We start from the raw sequence: 20,832 nt of genomic DNA on the forward strand, positions 1-20,832 counted from the left end.
TGTGTTGACTAGTAAGGAGAGTGTGTTGAGAAGATGGAGGGACTATTTTGAGCAGCTGATGGATGAGAAAAATGAGAGAGAACGTTATATGATGTGAAGATGGTAAAGCAGGATGTGGATAGGAGTAGAAAAGTATGTGAGGGTGGTGCAGGACATGTATGAGGACAGTGTAACAGCAGTGAAGTGTGCAGTAGGAACAACAGACTGGTTCAAGGTGGAGGTTGGACTGCTTCGAGGATCAGCGCTAAGCCCTTTCATGTTCGCAGTGGTGATGGACAGGTTGACGGACGAGGTCAGACAGGAGTCTCCATGGACTATGATGTTTGCAGATGATATTGTGATTTTTGGTGAGAGTAGGGAGCAGGTTCAAATGAGCCTGGAGGGGTGGAGGTATGCACTGGAGAAAAGAGGAATGAAAGTCAGTAGGAGTAAGACAGAGTACATGTGTGTGAATAAGAGGGAGGGCAGTAAAGTGGTGCGGTTGCAGGGAGAAGAGGTGGAGAAGGTGGAGGAGTTCAGGTACCTGGGGTCAACAGTGCAAAGTAATGGAGAGTGTGTTAGAGAAGTGAAGAAAAGAGTGCAGGCAGGGTGGAGTGGGTGGAGAAGAGTGATAGCAGGAGTTATTTAAAAGACAGGAGGTGGAGCTGGAGGTAGCAGAGCTGAAGATGTTGAGGTTTTTGTTGGGAGTGACGAGGATGGACAGGATTAGAAACGAGTTTATTAGAGGGACAGTGCATGTAGGACGTTTTGGGGACAAGGTGAGGGAGGCGAGATTGAGATGGTTTGGACATGTGCAGAGGAGAGACATGGGGTACATTGGTAGGAAAATGCTGAGGATGGAGCCACCAGGAAGAAGGAAATGAGGAAGATTAAGAAGAAGGTTTATAGATGTGGAAGAAGCAGATGCAGAGGACAGGGCAGTATGGAGACGGATGATCTGCTGTGGCGACCCCTAATGGGAGCAGCCGAAAGGAGAAGAAGATTTGCCATTTTACTTTTATTTAATTATCCACTAAATGCATCTTATTTATTATCTCACTTACTTTATTAATAAAAAGTAAAAAAAAATTTCATGCCCTTAAAGCACACTTAAATGAAAATTGAATTGAAAACTCAGATCACAGTGATAGCGCTCCATGAGCATTTCAGTCCTGACTGTGAATCAGCTGCAGCTCCAGGTCCTGCGCGCGCTCTGCGGGTACATGGAGGTTGTCCTGCAGGGGGCGGTACTGATTATTTCAGCCTGTAGTCTTGGCGGAAGAAAATGTTTGTAACACCCGCCAAGCGTCATTTTGTTGTGGCCCGGTTTGCTAACTACTGATGGCTACTAATATCAGCGTTAGGGTAAGTAATGTATTGTTTCACAAGGAATGAAAGAAAAACAGCTATATATAACAGAGAGAGAGACTGTTTAGTCTTGTGTAAAAAAAACCTACTTTGAGGTAGAATTTTACCGCAGAAGGGAAGCTTGACTCTCTTTGTGCATGTTGTTTACTAACTGAGCTGCATCCTGATACAAACAGATGAAGCAGAGGTTTGTAGCACCAGGAGCAATATGTAGTTGATGTGACTGTGTTTATCGCACAACTCATCACCTGCCCAAACACCTCGCTAGCTGTTTAACTAACTAACTAACTAACTAACTATAGTTAAATAAAACACCAGAAGAGTTGATCTGCCTAAACAGTCTTCGTAGGAAGTTAACAATGGACACTAAGTTAGAACTCTCTTATAACCCCAGAGCAGCTCCTGGCTATAGATCTTGGGAAGAAGGACGACACAAACGGTCGAGATCAGTCACTATCCCACTTATCTTCTGCTTTATTTATCTTCTATTATCCAGGGACAGTGGACAAGATACTAACAGTTTTGAGCAGTTTTCTATCTACCTTTGTGTAACTGTGTTCAGAGCCAGATCATTAATCAGGGTTACCAGGTTTCAGTAAAACCTCTTTCAAATACATCTCAACCATACAAAGGACCTGAAGCTGTAACGTACATGACATAAAGACATTCATAAACCCTTTCCCCATTTCCAGGCATTACATTATATGTCATAAATCTTATGCATATTCCTACATATATGTGAGAAACATAATAAACTTAACCTTTTTTTATTATTATTTGCTATAAAACTAGACCTTTAAAATATTTGGAAAAACGATCCCAATCTGGCAACCCTGTTGTTAACAGACTCCTTTAAGCAAGGAGACACGTCATTGACACGTCAAGGAGACACGTCAAGGAGACCCCCCACCCCCATGTAACACTTGTTTCCATTTTTATACTTTGATCAGAATATTAATTCTACAGAAAATGGGGCAATGGTTTTACTGCCACATGATTGTGCAACATTTAGAAAGATAGGCTCCGGGTAAAATCACATGAAGAATAACCGTCTAGAAAATTAAAATGGACAAGCTGATTTTCTGTGATTATTTATCTTCATTATCTTTAGAAGCGAGATGAAAACAGGCCGGAAACGAAAATCCAGCTCTTCAGATCCTATACATGCAATGAGTGCCAGGAGGGAGCCACGAGGCTATGCTGAACACAGACACACCTTCAGCCCAGAGAAGAGGAGTTTTTCTCCCAGCAAGAGATACGTCCCAAATACATCTTCTCCCAAAAGGCATTCTTTTAGAATTCGCTGTCATGGCCAAGAAACAGGTGCAGTATATAGAAATTGCAGACATGATTGTATATGTTCTGATCTATTCATTTTGACTCTACTCCCAGTGAAGGGATTCTAATTCACACATGTGAGAGGCCAGCAAATCTAAAATCATGTCAAACCAGTTAGCAAATTATATTCTTTCCAATTCTGTTTTCATGCTGGTTGTAAAGAGAACTGTCTAGTTGATAGATATAGAGAACTATCTACCTGAACTTTCTAATTAGTCTTAAACCTTCTATAGGTTTTTGATACTAAAAATTCTTTCTTTCGTTCTTTCTTTCTTTTTTTCTTTCTTTCTTTCAGGTAATGTTGAAAGTGAGCTTGACATGGTACAGTCTTCCAGCAGTCCGGAGTCATGCCCACTTCAATCAGAGGTGGACACAGAGCTGGGACTGGTCATCACACTGGGTCAGTAAAATATGTATGCATGTAGTATGTGTTTGGGCTGCAACTAGTGATTTTTTTTTAAATAATCAATTAATCTGACCTTTTTTTTTTTTTTTTTTTTCTCCATAAATTAATTACCGTATTTTTCAGATTATAAGACGCTACTTTTTCCCCACGTTTTGAACCCCGCGGCTTAAACAACGAAACGGCTTATTTATGGATTTTTTCCTGGGTTTTTCCCGGTTTCACAAACTTCAAGCCAAAAAACTGAACCCCATAACATTAGACCAATGAAATTTCGAGCGGAAGCAACGCACCTCACCTGTGTTCTGAGCTGCACGGCTTCGGGAGAAAAAAAGTTTTTTTTAAACGCACGACGATGCCGAAAGATAAACTCTTGAGAGAAATAGTTGTGAAAGGAAGGAGGAAGACAGTGAACAATGACTTACTTGGTCGGCTACTGTTTAGATACAAGCCGTTGTAGCACGTTGAGTCTGGGTGAAGGGAGAGCTCACTAACTCCAGTTACAACAGAAATCATATAATCACAGACAGGTTTCCAAAACTCGTGCTTTTTTATTTTTCTTGGCAACAGCGTTACGGGTTAGTCAAAGAAACTTAGAAATGAGCATCAGAAAATAATAAGGACATATTCCTCAGTCTCCACACATGCAGTAATAGCGGAAGAATGCGGCGGCAGGCTTTTCCCAAAATACCGCTATGCTCCTAAAGGAAGTGCAACATATTTCACCTGTTACACCATGTACCAGACACTGTCTTTTGTCAAAGCCTGTGTAAAGTTCATTAGCTTATACACAGGTGCGGCTTATTTATGTTTAAAATAAAAATCTTTGTCAAATTCAGTGGGTGCGGCTTATATATAGGTGCGCTTTATAGTCCGGAAATTACGGTAATGTTTTGCTTATTATAACTATATAAAACCTTAATTCAGGGTATTTGTGTATAGAAAGTGTACTTAAAAAATGCAAAAGCTACAAATTGGGTTTAATTATGTTTAATTTTGCCATTTTAAAGCTTATAGTGGCCGCTTGTTAAGAAGCGCATGGGGGGATTTCTCCTTGAACAAATTCACTCATGCTGGGTTTTTTCTGTAAAAGGTGAAGCAATTTGTGAAAATCAACATTTGTATTGTTTTTAATGATAATTGCAGATGACAACTATGTTTAAAATAATCAATATAAAATATAACGCAACATTGTTTTGACAATTTTTGTAAACAAACAACGCACAGACATTTTGTTTAGTTGTGAAGGTATAATCATCTAGAATATATAATTAATAAAATTTTGTATAATATTAAATGATGTATGCATAAATTAAATATACAAACATTGAAAACAAGCATTTGAACGTAGTAAAGTCGCAGCAAATCACGTTTGAAAACAGATAAGTTACTGTTGTAGTAGACAAATGCTTTAAAAAGAGAATGAAACGGAGAAACGCAGTAAACTCACAGGCTTGATTTAAAAAGAAAGAAAAAAATATGCATTGGTGTACAAATGCATTGTCATTTGCTTAAAACCACAACAGTGACTAAAATGTAATTATTTTCTGCTGCTGTTGTTCGCACCGTTTTAGTTGAATCCATCACTATGTCGAGAGCGAGCTGATTGTGCAACCTGATGCTCGCGGGTCACAACAGAACAGATACAGTGAGACCGTCCAGAAGTATAATAATAACGGCATTCATTGACAACGAATTTCATTATCGATTATTATTGATTTTATCGATTAGTTGTTGCAGCCCTAGAATGTATGTATGTGTTGCATACTAATGTGATGCAGTTTTTTTTTTTGCTTGTAGATGAAGAGGGAAGCAGTGAACCTGAACAGCTGAAGAGAAAGAGTGGAGAAAAATCAATGAAACAGTCATTAAAACATGATTGTAGAGCAACGGCAGACGAGAAAGATGTTGTCGAATCTGAGCAGGATGAGGACAGCGAGGCAGAGTTTAGAAAACTTGATCGGAACCTAGCCATCAAGTCTCAACAGCACAACCTGACATCAGGTCACGTGCGCAGTATAATCCATGTAGGTTTTGGTGACTTGACGTGCATTCTATAGTTTTGTGTTGTAATAAGCTTAAAGAAGAGAGAAAAATCTAAATCATCAATATGTTATCGTGTGTGTGTGTGTGTGTGTGTGTGTGTGTGTGTGTGTGTGTGTTTGTTTTTATATTTTAGGAGGTGATCACTAATGAACATGTAGTAGCCATGATGAAAGCTGCTATCAGAGAGACTCAGGACATGCCCATGTTTGTAGGTGTCATTTCATTGTTTATGGTTTATGTCAACAAGTCTGACAAATTCCTATTTTTGTGTTTCCTATTGTAAGTCATGTGCTTAATATCTGCTTTATTTGGTATTTTTGGTCAACACAGGAGCCCAAAATGACACGATCAAAGCTCAAAGAGGTGGTTGAGAAAGGGGTGGTGAGTGTGGTCTGTTTATTTTATTGTCTATTTGAAGGCATTCTTTGTATAGAACTAATGGATATTATTTGAAATATGTGTTTGGCACTTTTTTTAGGGGATTCCCAACTGGAATATCTCACCTATCAAGAAATCAAAAGAAAAAAAGGTATTGTTTTCTCACACACACACACACACACACACACACACACACACACACACACACACACACACACACACACACACACACACACAAGGCATAACATTTTGACATTTTAACATTATGATTGGTGAGTGAATAACACTGATTATCTCTTCATCCTGGCACTTGTTAGTGGATGGAATATATTAGGCAGCAAGTGCAATTATTTTTTTTCCTCAAAGTTGATGTGTTAAAAGCAGAAAAAAAGGGCAAGCGTAAGGATTTTAGTTTGACATGGGCCAAATTGTGATGACTGGGTCAGAGCATCTCTAAAACTGCAGCTCTTGTGTGATGTTCCCGGTCTGCAGTGGTCAGTATCTATCAAAAGTGGTCCAAGGAAGGAATAGTGATAAACCCGGCGACATGGTCATGGGTGGCCAATGCTCACTGATGCACGTGAAGAGCGAAGGCTGGTGGCCAACAGACGTGCTCCTGTAGCTCAAATTGCTGAAGTTAATGCTGTTAATGCTCAACAGGTCAGAACTGTTTTGGCGTGCATGAATGTAATTGAAGCTCACACACTGTAAGAGACAACTGTGAGATGAAAAATAAATGCACATGCATGGAAAAGAAGGTCCGTGCACACGATACAAACTGTGCTGCACAAGAAAACATCTTAATGCACAAGCAAAATCAGGCCCACAGTCATAAGCTGTTTATTTTCTCAGCGTTTTCTTGTCGAAGAAGCAGTGCGTGAACTGGCTCGACTTAAATCTCAGATATCATTAGCTAGCAAAATTGTCTGGAAATCAGTTCTGATTGAATGCCTGCCATAACTTCTAGATCTTAAACAAAATTAAAACATTGTAAATTCTTTCTTTTTAGCCTCCTCAGTTTGTGGACATTCCTCTTGAGGATGAGGAGGACTCTTCAGATGAGGAGTATTATCCAGATGAGGATGAAGATGATGAGACTGCAGAAGAGGTGTGACCTCTCACTTGTTCATTATATTTCTTCTTCTGAAGACACTTTCAGTTGATTAAAAGGTGCTATTCCAGCAAGCAGCCTTTAATGCAATTGATTGAATATTTGTGACACACAGACCATCCTTGAGAGTGACCTGGATAGCATAGCCTCATCACCGAGTATCAGTAGACGAGCTCGCACTTCCACACCCGGAGAGCTCTCAGAGTGCGATGAAGAAAAAAGCAACAGCCCACTAGTGGTATAATGTCACAGATTTACATTACTCCTATGCTTTAAATTACCTTTATCTAAGTAGTCATCACATTTTCTTTTTCTTTCTCTTTTTAAGAAACAGAGACACTTAAGAGTGGAAGCAGTGCCTATGGGCCCTCCTGCTCCACCGTCCCAGTCTGGTGTCCATTCCCGTACATCAAAAGCTACTGTTTCGTTTATAGAGAAACTGCATGCTGTGGATGAAGAGCTGGAGCTCAACCCCCTCTGCATAGAGCCTTACCAGGTATAGAGATTGTTGGAAAATGGATTTTCCTAAACCTTTCTTCTATGAAATCTTCAATCTGCAGTGTTCAAGTTACAACAGAGGCTCAATGTTAGGCCAAGAACATTAGCTGAGGCTCTACAGCGTCATCTTACATTAGACACATTGCAGCATAGTTCACATTGAACTTCTCTTGGTAGCCAACAATTATCCAATTATTTGGATGCTCTCTCTCGCTCTCTCTCTCTCTCTCTCTCTCTCGCTCTCTCTCTCGCTCTCTCTCTCTCTGTATTAGGCTTTGAGTAGTGGTGAAAATGCAGAAAAAAGTTTGATGGCATGCCGAACACGATCTAAGCGTCCATTGAGGGATGTCCCATTAGACCAGCTGGAGGCCGAGCTTAAGGCTCCTGACATCACACCAGACATGTACAACTGCCTCACTGCACCAGAGGATAAAGAGTGGAGCCATTGGCTGCAGGGCCTTATGACCTCACACCTAGACAATGAAGGTCAGAGCTGCAACCACAGATGGAGCTGCACTTTACTTTATATTAACTAAGCATCTAGCATAGAAAGCTTCACATGTGTTATTTAAGACTTTACTTTTCACTTTCTACGCACATCATAAGGAGCTGTTTCTTTTCTTCAACGCTCAGTGAACTAAAGTGAAATACAGTGATGCTTCAAATGGCACTAAAAATTAATTTCTTCCCTTTTTCACTTTTTATGGTTTCATTTTTAAAGAGGGCGATGATGATGATGATGATCCTGAATATAACTTTCTTGATGATCTTGATGAGCCTGATTTAGAGGACTATCGCAACGATCGTGCAGTTCGCATTACCAGTGAGTTACATCAGGTCTTCACTTTCATTTCTTTATAAGTATGAGATTGCATATTTCTGTAATGTAGACAGAACAACCTGCTTGTGTTAATATATGAATATTTTTTTTCTCACTTCTATAGAGAAAGAAGTTAATGAGCTCATGGAGGAGCTATTTGAAACGGTAAAATTATTGTAAAGGCACTCGTAAAAATGCTTATTCATTTTCCATCTTTCTTTGCTAACTTTCATTGGTTTTATTCTTAGTTCCAGGAAGATATGGGAGTAAATGAGGATGAAGACGCCAATGAGGAAGATGAGGAGCGGGAAAAAGTGTCCTCGCAAAGCGCTGCCAAATTCAATGTTCCCCAAGCCATTCGGTACACTGCATCTTACCTGTACACCACACACACACACACACACACACACACACACTGTCATCTGTCATCTCTCTTACTTTCTGTTTACACTGGGTTTTATTTAGCATCTGCTGCTGCATCTGTGAATCAGTGAGGGTGCCTCAGGGCACATAATCAGTAGAGCAAATTATGGTACTATAACAGAAGCTGTCTGTCATTCAAAAGGAAGGGATTCACTAATCCCATATTATACCAATATCTTTACTGTTTTCAGGAACATAAATGCCGCTAGACTGCTTTTCTCAATCTACTCAAGTTTAATCAGTGAACCCTATTTAACCAAAACATAATCTCAGCATACGCCAGGTGGCTCTTTTCATTATTAGCAACCTGTCCAAACATCTTATGGTGTTTTTTTCAGCATGTAGTTTTACTGCTGCCTGTACGATCTTATAACTGAGTAACCATTTTTAACAGAATCTACAGCACAGACCAGTTGTAGTTAAAACCTGTTCCTGATATAATTTTCGCCCATACACACCCAGTGCTCCCTTCGGGACAGAGCAGCGGAGAAGTGCTGTGTCTGTTTGGGTAGGGAGGCAGAGAAAAGTGCTCAATGTGTCACCTGCTTTGTAGCAGAACAAGAGCCAGGTGTGAACACTGTTGAGCTACAGTGCATACGTGCTGAAACTCACATAAGCCCTGATGTTGTTTATCCTCTGGTGATCGCCTACAGGTGTGTTATAGTGACAGTGTGTTTCCTGTTGAAAGAGCCAGGGATAGCTCAGCTATCAAGGAACTCTTGGCTGTCTAACATGTGTTTTTTAAATTGTTTATTATAGGGAATATTTTTAATTCTGTTATCTGTTGACAGCTGGTGAGTATGTAGTGTTAAGTGTTAGCCTGAGGAATGGAAAAAAAGCTCTCGGTTAAATGCTTAATTTCTTAAACTTCTTGGGCCCGAGTGCAATCTGAACACTTACAGGATTTTAGTAGACATTAGTTACTGGATTAGAGGGCAGCTGTTAACCTCTTTCCTTGTTTCCTCTTTTTGATGTGTTCTCTGAAAGGCTTGTGTGTGTTTTTCATTTTGGGGTAATCCAGGCAAAGCAGACAGGAATAGAGCTCATGTACTGAATAAGATTGCAGCTGTGCACTTGACACACAAGCGCGAGCGCACACACACACGCACACACACACGCACTTCCTCACTCCGTCTAAAACATACTCAAAAATATAATGATTCTCCAGGAGTCATCTTATTTAACCTGAAAGACCTGCACCCTGGTCTGTCTATAATAAGTGCTATTCAGGTGGTCATGCACCATTAGAAAGAGCAAGTGACCAGTAATTGAGTGTGTTTGTGCGTCATGTAGCTCTGGGAACATGCACTCAACCCCTGCCTGGCTCGAAGCTCAAAATGTTAACGAGCGGTAGTGACGTCTGTGTTTATCGTTTCCATGTTGACATTAAGCCGTGTGTGTGCGTGCTTGTTGGGGTTTGTCTGATTTTAAGAAAGCAAAGACTTCTGTTTAACTTCACAATGACTGGCTTTGATCCCTAAATAATGGTGCCGTAAAATTGTTGTATGAGTCTTATTCCCATAGGCATTTGTAGGCACTTCTTTAATGTTCATTGGGTTCATAAAGTATTTAGACAGTTTGTTTTGTGTTTTTTTTTTTTTTTTTTTTTAATTGAATTGAATACAGTATAAAAAATTTAATTAAAGTGAATTAGTGTTGAATTATTTATCTGGACGCTTTTTCTTCTTCTTCTTTTGGCTGCTCCCATTAGGGGTCACCACAGCAGATCATCAGTCTTCATACCCCCCCCGTCTTCTACATCTGCCTCTTTTTAACCCAGCTACCTGCATGTCTTCCTTTACCACATCCATAAACCTCCTCCTTGGTCTTCATCTTTTCCTCCTTCCTGGTGGCTCCATCCTCAGCATTCTCCTATAGATGTACTCCATGTCCATCCTCTGCACATGTCCAAATCATCTCAATCGGGCCTCTCTCACTTTGTCCCCAAAACGTTCTACATGCGCTGTCTCTCTAATAAACGAATTTCTAATCCTGTCCATCCTCGTCACTCCCAACGAAAACCATCTTCAGCTCTGCTACCTCCAGCTCTGCCTCCTGTCTTTTAGTCAGTGCCACTGTCTCTAAACCATAAAACATCGCAGGTCTCACCACAGTCCTATAAACTTTCTTTCACTCTCGCAGATACTCTTCTATCACAAATCACTCCTGTCACTCTTCTCCACCCACTCCACCCTGCCTGCACTCTTTTCTTCACTTCTCTAACACACTCTCAATTACTTTGCACTGTTGACCCCAGGTACCTGAACTCCTCCATTTTTACCACCTCTTCTCCCTGCAACCGCACCACTTCACTGCCCTCCCTCTCATTCACACACATGTACTCTGTCTTACTCCTACTGACTTTCATTCCCCTTCTCTCCAGCACGTTCCTCCACCTCCCAGGCTCTTCTACACCTGCTCTGTACTCTTACCTCAAATCACAATATCATCCGCAAACATCATAGTCCACGGAGACTTGTCCATCTCCACTGAAAACAGGAAAGGGTTTAGCCACCTTGAACCAGTCTGTCGTTTCTACTGCACACGTCACTGCTGTTACACTGTCCTCATACATGTCCTGCACCAACTTCACATACTTCTCTGACACACCTGACTTCCTCATACAATACCACAACTACTCTCTCGGCACCCTGTAATACGCTTTCTCTAAATTCTCTCTCACACACACACACACACACACACACACACACAATGCAACTTCTTCTGACCTTCTCTGCACTTCTCCATCAACCTTCTCAAAGCAGAACTCAATTATTAATAATGATTAAAATCAAATGGTAAATTTCTTTTAAGATAAACAGTATGGTTAAAATACCATTGCATACATTTGTTTGTAGCACATCCCATTTGTTTAGTTTCTCTTTAGTGTTTTAATAACCTTCGCTCATACAGCCATAAAAGCATTAATGAGGTCAGACACTGATGGTGGGTGAGGAGGCCTGGAGTGCAGTCAGTTCATCCCGAAAGGTGTTTGGGCCTCTTAGTTACAGTGAAGGCAAATTGGAATGGTGCAGAGACGTACTAGATAATTGTTCGCTTCCTGTTTGAAGTGGCTCACTAAATCAGCTGACCCATTTTTGGTAAATTACAGTGCATGTATTTTAGGAACAGGAAAGTCATGAAGATTTGGAAAAGCAGGCAATACCATAGTAGCAATCTTTATGAACAGAAGCTCTTATTTGTTCCCTGTCTGTGCCCAGATTTGAGGAGCCACTGGCCCACATGCTGACTATGTGCAGGCATACAGTCCGTGAGCAGCTGGATGCGCTCCAGCAGCAGCAAGAACCCCAGAGCAGATCTCACCAGAGTGTACCAGGGCCTACCATGATTCTCATCCCTCCTCCTTGTACCTTGATGGTGATGCCTGATCAGAAACAACAGCTGAGACAGCAAGTCCAACAGGTAAGCGAATGGAAACTTGACATTAGATATACAGAAAACATGCAGAAACACATACAAATGTATTTTCCCCAGATCATCTGAATCATTTGGTAACTACAGACATATGCTATTATCACCTGACACAGTGAATTATTGAATGAATTCATCCTGCTTTTTCCTGATCTAACAGTACCCTTTATTACTTCTCATAATCCTTGTAGGGGTTCACTGTATGTGTTTCTCTTACAGCACGTTCAGTTGTTGACTCAGATGAACATGCTGATTAGCTCTGTTGCAGCACTACAGAGCCAGGCCACCACCACCAAACTCTTTTTGGTAAATATCTCCGACAATTCTCTCTACTGATTAAGAGTAGGATTAAAAGCAGTTCACTTGAATTTTTGGGGAGAAGATGATCAGGTGTTTCACCAAAACCGATTTATTGTAGATTTGATCTCATTACTCCTAATAGTTAAGTAATGTATCCTAACTGATTTTTGATGTAATTGAATTTTGATGTATCCTAACTGATCTAAGTAAATCTCATCTGTGATGAACAGTATTCATGCTGGATTGGTTTTCTGTGTTGGTTTTTAGATGGAGTTAAAGTCATTTGCAGAGCGAGCAGAGCAGATGAGAGCTTTAGTTTATCCTCAGTTCAAAAGTGTGTTTCGGGTGTATAACCTGCAGCCGTCTTTGGACCTGCTGGAAGAGCTGGAGAAAATACGCTTTTCTCCATGCAAAAGTATGTAATTTTATGCTGGTAAAAATGTTTGAAGGGTAGTCATGATTTCCTGTATTTTACAATATCATTATTATTATTATTTTTATTAATATTATTTTTAAGTTCTGTGTATGTTTTTCATAAGTTGTTAGTTGTATTTAAATAACTCTACGTCTGGTGCACTAGAAAGACCCTTCACATTAATTTTTTATGTTTACTGATGATTTTTATATTACATACAGTACATGCATAAAAAAACGTGGGTTTTTCTAAAATGAATTTGCACATATCTGAGTCACAAGTTTTTTTTCCACAAGATTTGTTTTTTGGTTGTCTTCAAGAGTCAAAATACAGTTTAAAATTCCGTCTCAATTTCTAAGAAATCTGCCAATGAGGCAATGAAAAATATTTCTATCTTTATAGTAGCCTTTATTCTCACCTAAATTCAGACAGATTATTCAAGGGACATTGATTTTAATATTTCCATGAGAAATCGCATTTCGGTATAATTAGTCTTTGGAGAGCCCCTAAAAATCTTTTGTCATCTCTGGTTCATCTCATTTGGATTTGATATTGGATTCATATTAACCAGAACTGAAAGACACTTGTTCATTTTGTCTTTCTTTTTATAGGTTTCTTGTTAAAAACATTACTGCAAGAGGAATTATAAGTTTGCAATGGAAAATGATTGTTCACCTTCCATATGCACCTCTTTACTTCATTATATGAAGCCACCACTTGAATAAAACAATTATACCTTATTATGGTGAAATATGTTTTCTTAAAATGTAAATGTCAGTACATTCAGTACAGTGGTGTCAAAACAGTCTTTGTGTTTCTGTCTCTGCAGTGCATCGCTACCCGTTACTCCCCACTCACCTGGCCTGGCTGTTTGCCACCAGGTCAGTGTTCTTGTACCCTGAGTTACTGCCCCACTGCAGCCTGGATCCCACTTCGCAACGCCCACGCAGCAAGACTATTTACACAAAAGGAGAAGATGGGTATGGCAATCATTCATAATTTTCAAGGGTGTATTGTATTATTGAATGCCTAAAAAGCATTAAAAAAATTAAGCTAATTAAAGGCATACCGTCAGGTGTGTTCCACAGAGTAATTGTTTCAGTAAAGTGTAATCTTCTCTTTTTTTCCCCATCTGTCCATCACTTAACCCTTTTTTTTGTGTGTTTCATTTATTTCTGTCTTTAGTCTGATTGTTCTGGGGCTAAAGCATTTCAGTGAGACGGAATTCCCCTACCATTTAATAAGTCAGTATCTTATTCAGCCTAAGAGGGTAGAGCAGCTGCGTGCACGTGTGAAAGAGCAGTGCTCGAACAGGGCTGCAGACAACGTCATCAAGGTGCCTAATCCTTAATGATTTCACTATACCTGCAGGAGAATATGATTTTTGCACAATTTTCCATTGTGTAGACTTCATGTTATTTGCTAAGTTCAGAGATTTTTCTTTGCATTCACATGAAATGGGTGGCAATATTTCTTTAGCAGAGATTACAGTGTTGACTGTTTCTCTTCTTCAGTTTTACTGTCAACACCATGTGGTCCCCGAACTGCCTGTTGCCTGTTGTCCAGTTATCCCAGGAGAAGAGCGCCCACCTGTGGAGAGAGAGAAGAATGTCATGCCAAACTGGCTTTTGGTACAGTTCTCTTTAGAAAGATGAAAACTATTATTTTGGCACAAATGCTCATAACAACGAATCAGAAGCATTGCATGAATTTACTTTCAGTTTTTTGCAAGACAGAAAACTGTGATTTTTACACATTATTATAAATCAATTATATTGCGATTATAAATAATATATTATAATAAACTTCCATTAAATATATAAATTACTATCAATAAAGTGAGCTGACATAATCTTATATTTACTTCCAACAGAAAAGTATGCCATCCATACATAAAGCAGTGTTTGAGACAAAAACGGAAGAGAGGACCTTATCCGATATGAGGAAAACTCCTGGTTCACCTCCTCTCCCCACCTTTCCAGAGGGAACAAAGTACCCGCTGTCTCTTCCTAAAGGTTTATCTCTGCCATTACATCCTTCAGCAAAGCGGTACAGTTCTGCTCGACCCTCCAAACCTCGTCCTCTGCACGGTTTTACACGTCCTGCTTCCACACCGTTAGCAAAGGCCCCTTTATGCTCTATCGGTGCAGTTAATTTATTGTCCCCAGTTTCAGCAGCCCTCCCCTCACAAGGTGTAATACTATTGACTCAGAGCTCCTTAATTCCAGTGAATGAGGCTCTCCCAGTGACCCAGGTAACCACAATCCCTGCTCATGGAACAGTTCCACTAAACTCTCCTGGTCCTGTCAATTTCCAGTATATTGTTCCACAGTTGGGCTGTGTTAACCCTACAGAGCCTCCTGCTAGTTTGCCACCAGGTACTGTTCAGATACCTTCAACTCTACCTGTAGCCTCTAATAGACCTGCCCCCACTAATGGCGTGGGTAAACGCATGAAGCTTTTGCAGAAGAAAGCAGAAGTACCTAGGAAGCTAACCATGCCTAATCTGCTTCCCATTCAGCCTGCCCCGTTTAATCCAACCCAGCTACTTCCTCATGTTACTGTAACTCTGGACAGCACAACACCTATTGGCACATACAGTAACATTATGGAAAACACTTTAAACACTGCTCAGCCTATGCTCATTATTCAACCTTCCTCTTCACTGGGGATTCCTCCACTTCATGCACCAGGAGACTCGCAAGGATTAGTCAAGTCCTCTAAAACTCCACCTCCTCAGGATTTATTTACTGAATCAGTCAGTAGTCTGCCTTGCCCAGAAACACTGTCTAGACCACAGTTGCCTAGTAACAGTGTCAAAATGTTAAGCTTAGACACTAAGAAGATGCCAGTGGACAGTGAGGTTAAACTGAAGTCTAGTCCTGTGTTTTTTTTACACTCTCCTTCTCCTTCACTTCAGATGACTGAAAGCCTCAAATCAAGCCCTGGCATGCAAATTTTGAACGATCGGGAACAGTCTGGGCCCACAGTAAAGGATGAATTTGAATGTGATATATTAGTGTCAAAACACCAAAGCAAACCCTTACCAGATACCGTGGTTAATAACATAAGCACAGCAAACCCCGACTGTGGTCCATTAGCACCCACAAGTGGAAATATTCGAGTTACACCATCCTCCACTGGCCCTCAAGGCATCTTTGCTCACTCTAACCTACTCAAAGGTAATTGTCAGCATATGCTACTTCAAACAGATTTACAGGTAAGCACGACGCAATCCTTTATAATGCCGATCACCAGTCCGATCCCAAATCAGCTTCAAGTTCATTCTGCTAAAGGAGACATCAAAGTGCCTCAGCAAAAATGCTTGAAGATGTTTTCTACATCCAACACGCCAAGTTTCAGAGAAGATCATTTATCACTTATTACTGTTGGACTGCCTTTGGGAGGTGCTGTAAGTCAAACCCCAGCTCTGCCACGTACAGAAATGAGTGATGATGAGTTGTGGAAAGATGATATGGAAAAAGGAGCAGAGATGGGCGGAGAAGATATGGCAAGTGCTCTATTTGCAAGCCCCCTACTTACACTGTCTGAGTCTTCTTGTAGCCCGAAATCCAATCTGAGCAGTACAGAGACAGTGAATATGATTGAGGACAGCCCAAACACTAGAGAACACTTTAGCAGCCACTTGGGAGGTGGTATGACTACATTTGCTAACTTAAATAGCAGTCAAAGACAAAGCAGCATAAAAGATTTACCAGAGTTGATCACGTATACCTCTGGTGCTGAAAACCAGGAAACTCCTGCTGGAGGAGAGGGGTTGAGCAAAGGAAATGGAGAAGGGCAACAGAATGAAGAAAGTGGAGGAGGTGGAGAGAGGGATGCAAATGATGAAGGTGAGAAGAAAGGAGATGGAGATAGTGGCAGAGAAAGGCAGGGGAATGGAGGAAGGGATGGAAATGATGACGAGAAGGATGGAGATGGAGAGCGTGAAGAGGAAGAGGAGGACTTTGATGAGCTCACACAAGATGAAGATGAGGAGGAAGTGATGTCATCAGCATCAGAGGAATCTGTTCTCTCAGTCCCTGAACTGCAGGTTTGTAGTGCACTGCTTTTAAAGGATTCATTTTGTGTTAAGGATAACTGATGGATGTGTGAATATAAGCTTTCACTAAAGGTTGTGGGTAAATGAAAGGGCTTGTGTAGTATTCAGGACAACAAAATTTGTCTTATTTTTCTGTTTGGCTTTATCCTGCAGGAGACGATGGAGAAGCTGACGTGGCTAGCATCAGAGCGGAGGTTATGTGGGGAAGGTGATTCAGAAGAGGACAACTCTCCAAACTCGCCCACTTCACCAACCTCACCAATTTCTCAAAACTCACAGGAGGAAAATTCAGAAGATGAGGAGGACGTAGCAATGAAGGGTGAAGAGCTGGAGCCTACAGAGGAAGTGGGTGAAAAAATACCTGAAGGAGATGTACCTCAAGAGGATGACCCTCCACAGAACACTGGGAAAGGAGCAGGACGTGGTAGAGGTCCGTCCAGCAAATGATTTTATATTTCTCTATAACTTGAATGTGCTGCTGCATCATTCCCAGTCATACTTTTGGTAGGTCGTGGTCGTCCCCCACCTCGCAGTCTTAGAAAAAGCCGGAGACAGGAACGGGGTAGCAAGGACACTTCAAAACTCCTCCTGCTCTGTGATGACCACATACTGGAAAACGATCCGATGAGGGAGAGCAAGGACATCGCTTATGCCCAGTCCTACCTTAACAGGGTCTGTGGACTTTTAACCTTTTAAAAGGAACTTTTTAACATCTGCAGGATGAAAACATATTTAGATACACATACTGTTGTTTGACTACACTGCCAGCACCTGTTCTTATTGTTTTCCACCCTGTTTCAATTTCTTAGGTAAGGGAGGCCTTTCAGGACACTCCAGGCAAGGTTGAGGAATTCTTGAGTTTGCTGTACGAGTTTGAGCAGGGAAGTGAGAGTCGTAGTGCTGTTGAGCTTTTCTGCCAGCTTAAACCTTTGCTCAAAGACTGGCCCGATTTGCTGAGGGACTTTGCTGCTTTTCTTCTTCCAGAGCAGGCTCTGGAGTGTGGCCTGGTAAAACATTCATTCTTTACTCAGTAATTGACAGATGTTTTTATTCAATATAGCATTTTGTTTCATTCAATTATTTCATAATTTTTGATAAGCTGGAAATGAAGTGAATTGAAGCCCAACACAAGTAACTTCTGATTTTTATGTTTTGATACTTAGTTTGAGGAGCAGCAAGCTTTTGAGCGTAGCAGGAAGTTCCTAAGGCAGCTGGAGATCAGTTTTGGGGAAAATCCTTCTCACTACCAGAAGATTGTGAAAGCTCTCCAGGCTGCAGCTACCCCCACTCCTGCAGGATTAGAAGAGGTGAACAACAGTATGAGTGGAAACAAAAATGCCATTTCATTCTTAGGCTAAACCTACTTTTTATACACTTAAATAAGCACAAACCATCCATCTATTACTGTGCCCAGACCAGAAGCTTCAAAATATTTACATGTACCATAATGGCATTCAGTACATTTGTATTCTGAATAATACTATTCCCTGTTGGTGTCTTAGCTCAAAACACAGATGGCCACCCTCCTTAAAGGTCACACACATCTGCAGGGAGAATTCTCTTTATTTTTTGATGAGCTCCGTCCATTCCCGGCACGTCCAGGGCAGTTTGAGGAAGCAATCTGGCCTGAGGATGGAGGGAACATGACGGAAGGAGGAGAAGGAGTGTGTCTGGGAAGTGGTGGATTTGAGGAGGTCACACTCCCTGATTTGGAGGAGGAAGAAGAAACAGCCAAAATTCCCCAGATAACAGGAAAGAGCAGAAAAAGAAAAGAACTAGGCACACAAAGGAACTACAAGGTAAGCCAGCGTTTTTATATTTACTTTATCATTAATAAGGAGAGGCAGAATTGTTATTGTGTTCTCTTTAGCAGGCTTGTGAGTGGCCAGAGAAACACTGCCCCTGCCATTGTCATTTCGCTAACCATGATGCCAAGCATCGCCGACACAAGAGAAAAGCATGCCCTCTGTGCCATGGAATTAAGGTGTGTCTTGTTTTACAAATAAGTTATTTTATGTATTTAGAAATAAATCTAAAATATTTGATATGTTATGGCTTGCAATTTATTTAATAACCAGCTAGGTGCTTCAAATATGTGATTGTATTAAACACAGAAAAATCTAAAGCATTTTGGACATAAAAATGCATTTTTAAGCAGATGTAGTAATAATTGTGTTGGTCGGTCTTATAAACCCTTGTGATATACTTCATCATGTGATCTCAATATCATATTATCAGTTCCTCTATTTAAAATGAATGTGTGTCTGTGTGTTTCGTTCTACTTTAGGGTACTGATAGTTCCAAGTCTCAGAAGACTGGTGATCACTCGTTCCCCACAGCGGACCCTTTACCTGAGAAGCAGGAAGAAAGGGACGAATCTGAAAAAGGAGTACAGGAAGAGAAAGAGATAGAGACAGAAGTAAAAGATGAGTCTGGAAGTGGGGCAAACAGTCCACATCAAGGTCTATGCATCCACCAGTCATTTTGTTTGTCCATTAAAGTAATAGTCAACTGTCTTTTTACTAAGAAAGACCAACCAGTTTATTATCCTAACAGAGCGAGAAGGTGAAGCATGGGAGTGCATTGACTCAGACCCTTTAGCCATACCTGAGGGAAAGGATGATGATGAGGAGGAGGAAGATGAGGAGTTGAAGGAGGGAGAGAAGGAGCAGTGCTCTTCTCCCAGTAAGTCTATAGGAGGAGAACAGGTTCCAGCTGCTGAACACTCAGACACCTGTCTGCAAGCTCAGTCAGGAGAGAGGGACACGTCACAGCAGAGCTGGCAGAGTCCTTCATCTGAAACACCTGTTTGTGCCAAGAACATCTCCCTTACTCCCAGTGGAGAGAAAGTTGTCCTCTGGACCAGGTCAGCACCAACATAATCAGTGTTTCTACAACTACGTTCAATAATTCTATACTTTGTGTGGCTCATGTTGTTTTGCATAAGTTGTGCAGTATATTAGTAATACATTTTGTTCTCTATATATCTCTGAATATAAGAAGTAGGAAATTGGCAGCACATTATTCCACTGTTTACAGTTGAATTTCAAATGATTTTTGCCCCTGCTATCAGGGAGGCAGATCGGGTCATTTTAACAGCCTGTCAGCAACAGGGGGCCAGTCAGAGTACCTTCGAGTCGGTGTCCACACAGCTTGGCAACAAAACTCCCAGTGAGGTATTTGTCATTTTTTTTAACGTAATAATCAATTTTATTAAGATCATTAGATGTGTTGAAATTGCTCTATGAATAAAAGCCATACCACATTATAAACATCTGAATTTTCAGCTTGTGTATTATTGTAACTTCTACAACATTCTGTAGGTTTCCAAGAGATTTCGGGACCTGATGCGCCTGTTTCATACCTCAGCTCATCAGGCTAGCTCAGATGAGGAGGCCACCGAACAGCAGTCTGCTACTGATGAGGAGCAAGACTAATGCACTACTGAGAATGGGCATACACCTTTACCAGACCAGCGAAACACCCTTAAACCACAATTATAACCAGCGTGACTACAATAACCATGGGAACACAATGAACGATGGATAAAACGATAAAAACTGAAATTATTAAACAAACTGCTATCAGGGCAGTCCTAATTTATCACCAGCTTATGAACTGAGAATGGCAGCTACTTGTTTCCTCACATTGGAATATTCTTTTTTCTTTTTTCTTTTTTACAATTTGCTTCACAGTAGATGTATATATTATAAATGCATTTGGGCAAGTCCTAAATATGTACAGTATTTTTTACAATTCTTTCCTTGTCTATGTATAAATTTTTGATGAGAAAAAAGTTTAAAACCCCATTGTCTATAAAGTATTATTAAAATACTTCTCTGTAAAAGAGAAAAATATCACTTCAGTGTCAACACAGAATATATATTTGAGAACATTTGGGTGGGTGTGCTTTGTACTGTATCCAGTGATTCTTTTTTCTTTTCAGCAGTAAAGATCATCTTAAGACAAAAAACTGTGGCCAAGAAGCGATGCTCAGCAACAATAGTTAAATAGTCTGTAGCACTCAAGTGAACATTGTTAATAGCCCAAGGATACATATTATCACTGTTAAGTCTTTTCATCCAAACTGCAGACATTCAAAGTTATTAATCAAATAAAACACTAAGATATGTCCATAAGCAATAGTTCCTAAATAACTACATCAGTGCCAGCAAGGCCTTCTCTGCTGGCCAACACACACGTGATCAGAATCACTGAATTACATTTTATTTTTTTCCCATGAATCCATATTCAATTA

General features: G+C 40.5%; 1 protein-coding gene across 3 annotated transcripts; it reads left to right on the forward strand.

Moving 5' to 3' along the window:
• The first annotated feature begins 987 nt into the window (after window positions 1-987).
• Window positions 988-20,713, forward strand: gon4lb (gon-4 like b). Of its 3 annotated transcripts, none has more exons than XM_046847488.1 (31): window positions 988-1,344; window positions 2,459-2,670; window positions 2,981-3,085; window positions 4,889-5,115; window positions 5,268-5,342; window positions 5,465-5,515; window positions 5,613-5,663; window positions 6,522-6,620; window positions 6,739-6,861; window positions 6,952-7,119; window positions 7,394-7,607; window positions 7,843-7,944; window positions 8,066-8,106; window positions 8,190-8,302; window positions 11,586-11,787; window positions 12,016-12,102; window positions 12,364-12,511; window positions 13,341-13,491; window positions 13,697-13,847; window positions 14,026-14,142; window positions 14,385-16,565; window positions 16,728-17,004; window positions 17,083-17,246; window positions 17,384-17,581; window positions 17,738-17,881; window positions 18,077-18,373; window positions 18,445-18,558; window positions 18,862-19,036; window positions 19,131-19,440; window positions 19,648-19,750; window positions 19,898-20,713. In XM_046847488.1, the coding sequence occupies exons 2-31, from the start codon at window positions 2,466-2,468 to the stop codon at window positions 20,009-20,011; spliced, it is 6,507 nt and encodes a 2,168-aa protein (XP_046703444.1). In that variant the 5' UTR covers window positions 988-1,344; window positions 2,459-2,465; the 3' UTR covers window positions 20,012-20,713. The 3 variants fall into 3 exon arrangements, with proteins under 3 accessions (XP_046703444.1, XP_046703446.1, XP_046703445.1); XM_046847490.1 differs by having other exon boundaries at window positions 18,448-18,558; XM_046847489.1 differs by having other exon boundaries at window positions 1,272-1,344; window positions 2,462-2,670.
• The last annotated feature ends 119 nt before the right edge of the window (window positions 20,714-20,832 follow it).

The sequence above is a fragment of the Silurus meridionalis genome, chromosome 4, assembly GCF_014805685.1.
Source record: "Silurus meridionalis isolate SWU-2019-XX chromosome 4, ASM1480568v1, whole genome shotgun sequence".
In the NCBI taxonomy this organism is placed as follows: Eukaryota; Metazoa; Chordata; class Actinopteri; order Siluriformes; family Siluridae; genus Silurus; species Silurus meridionalis.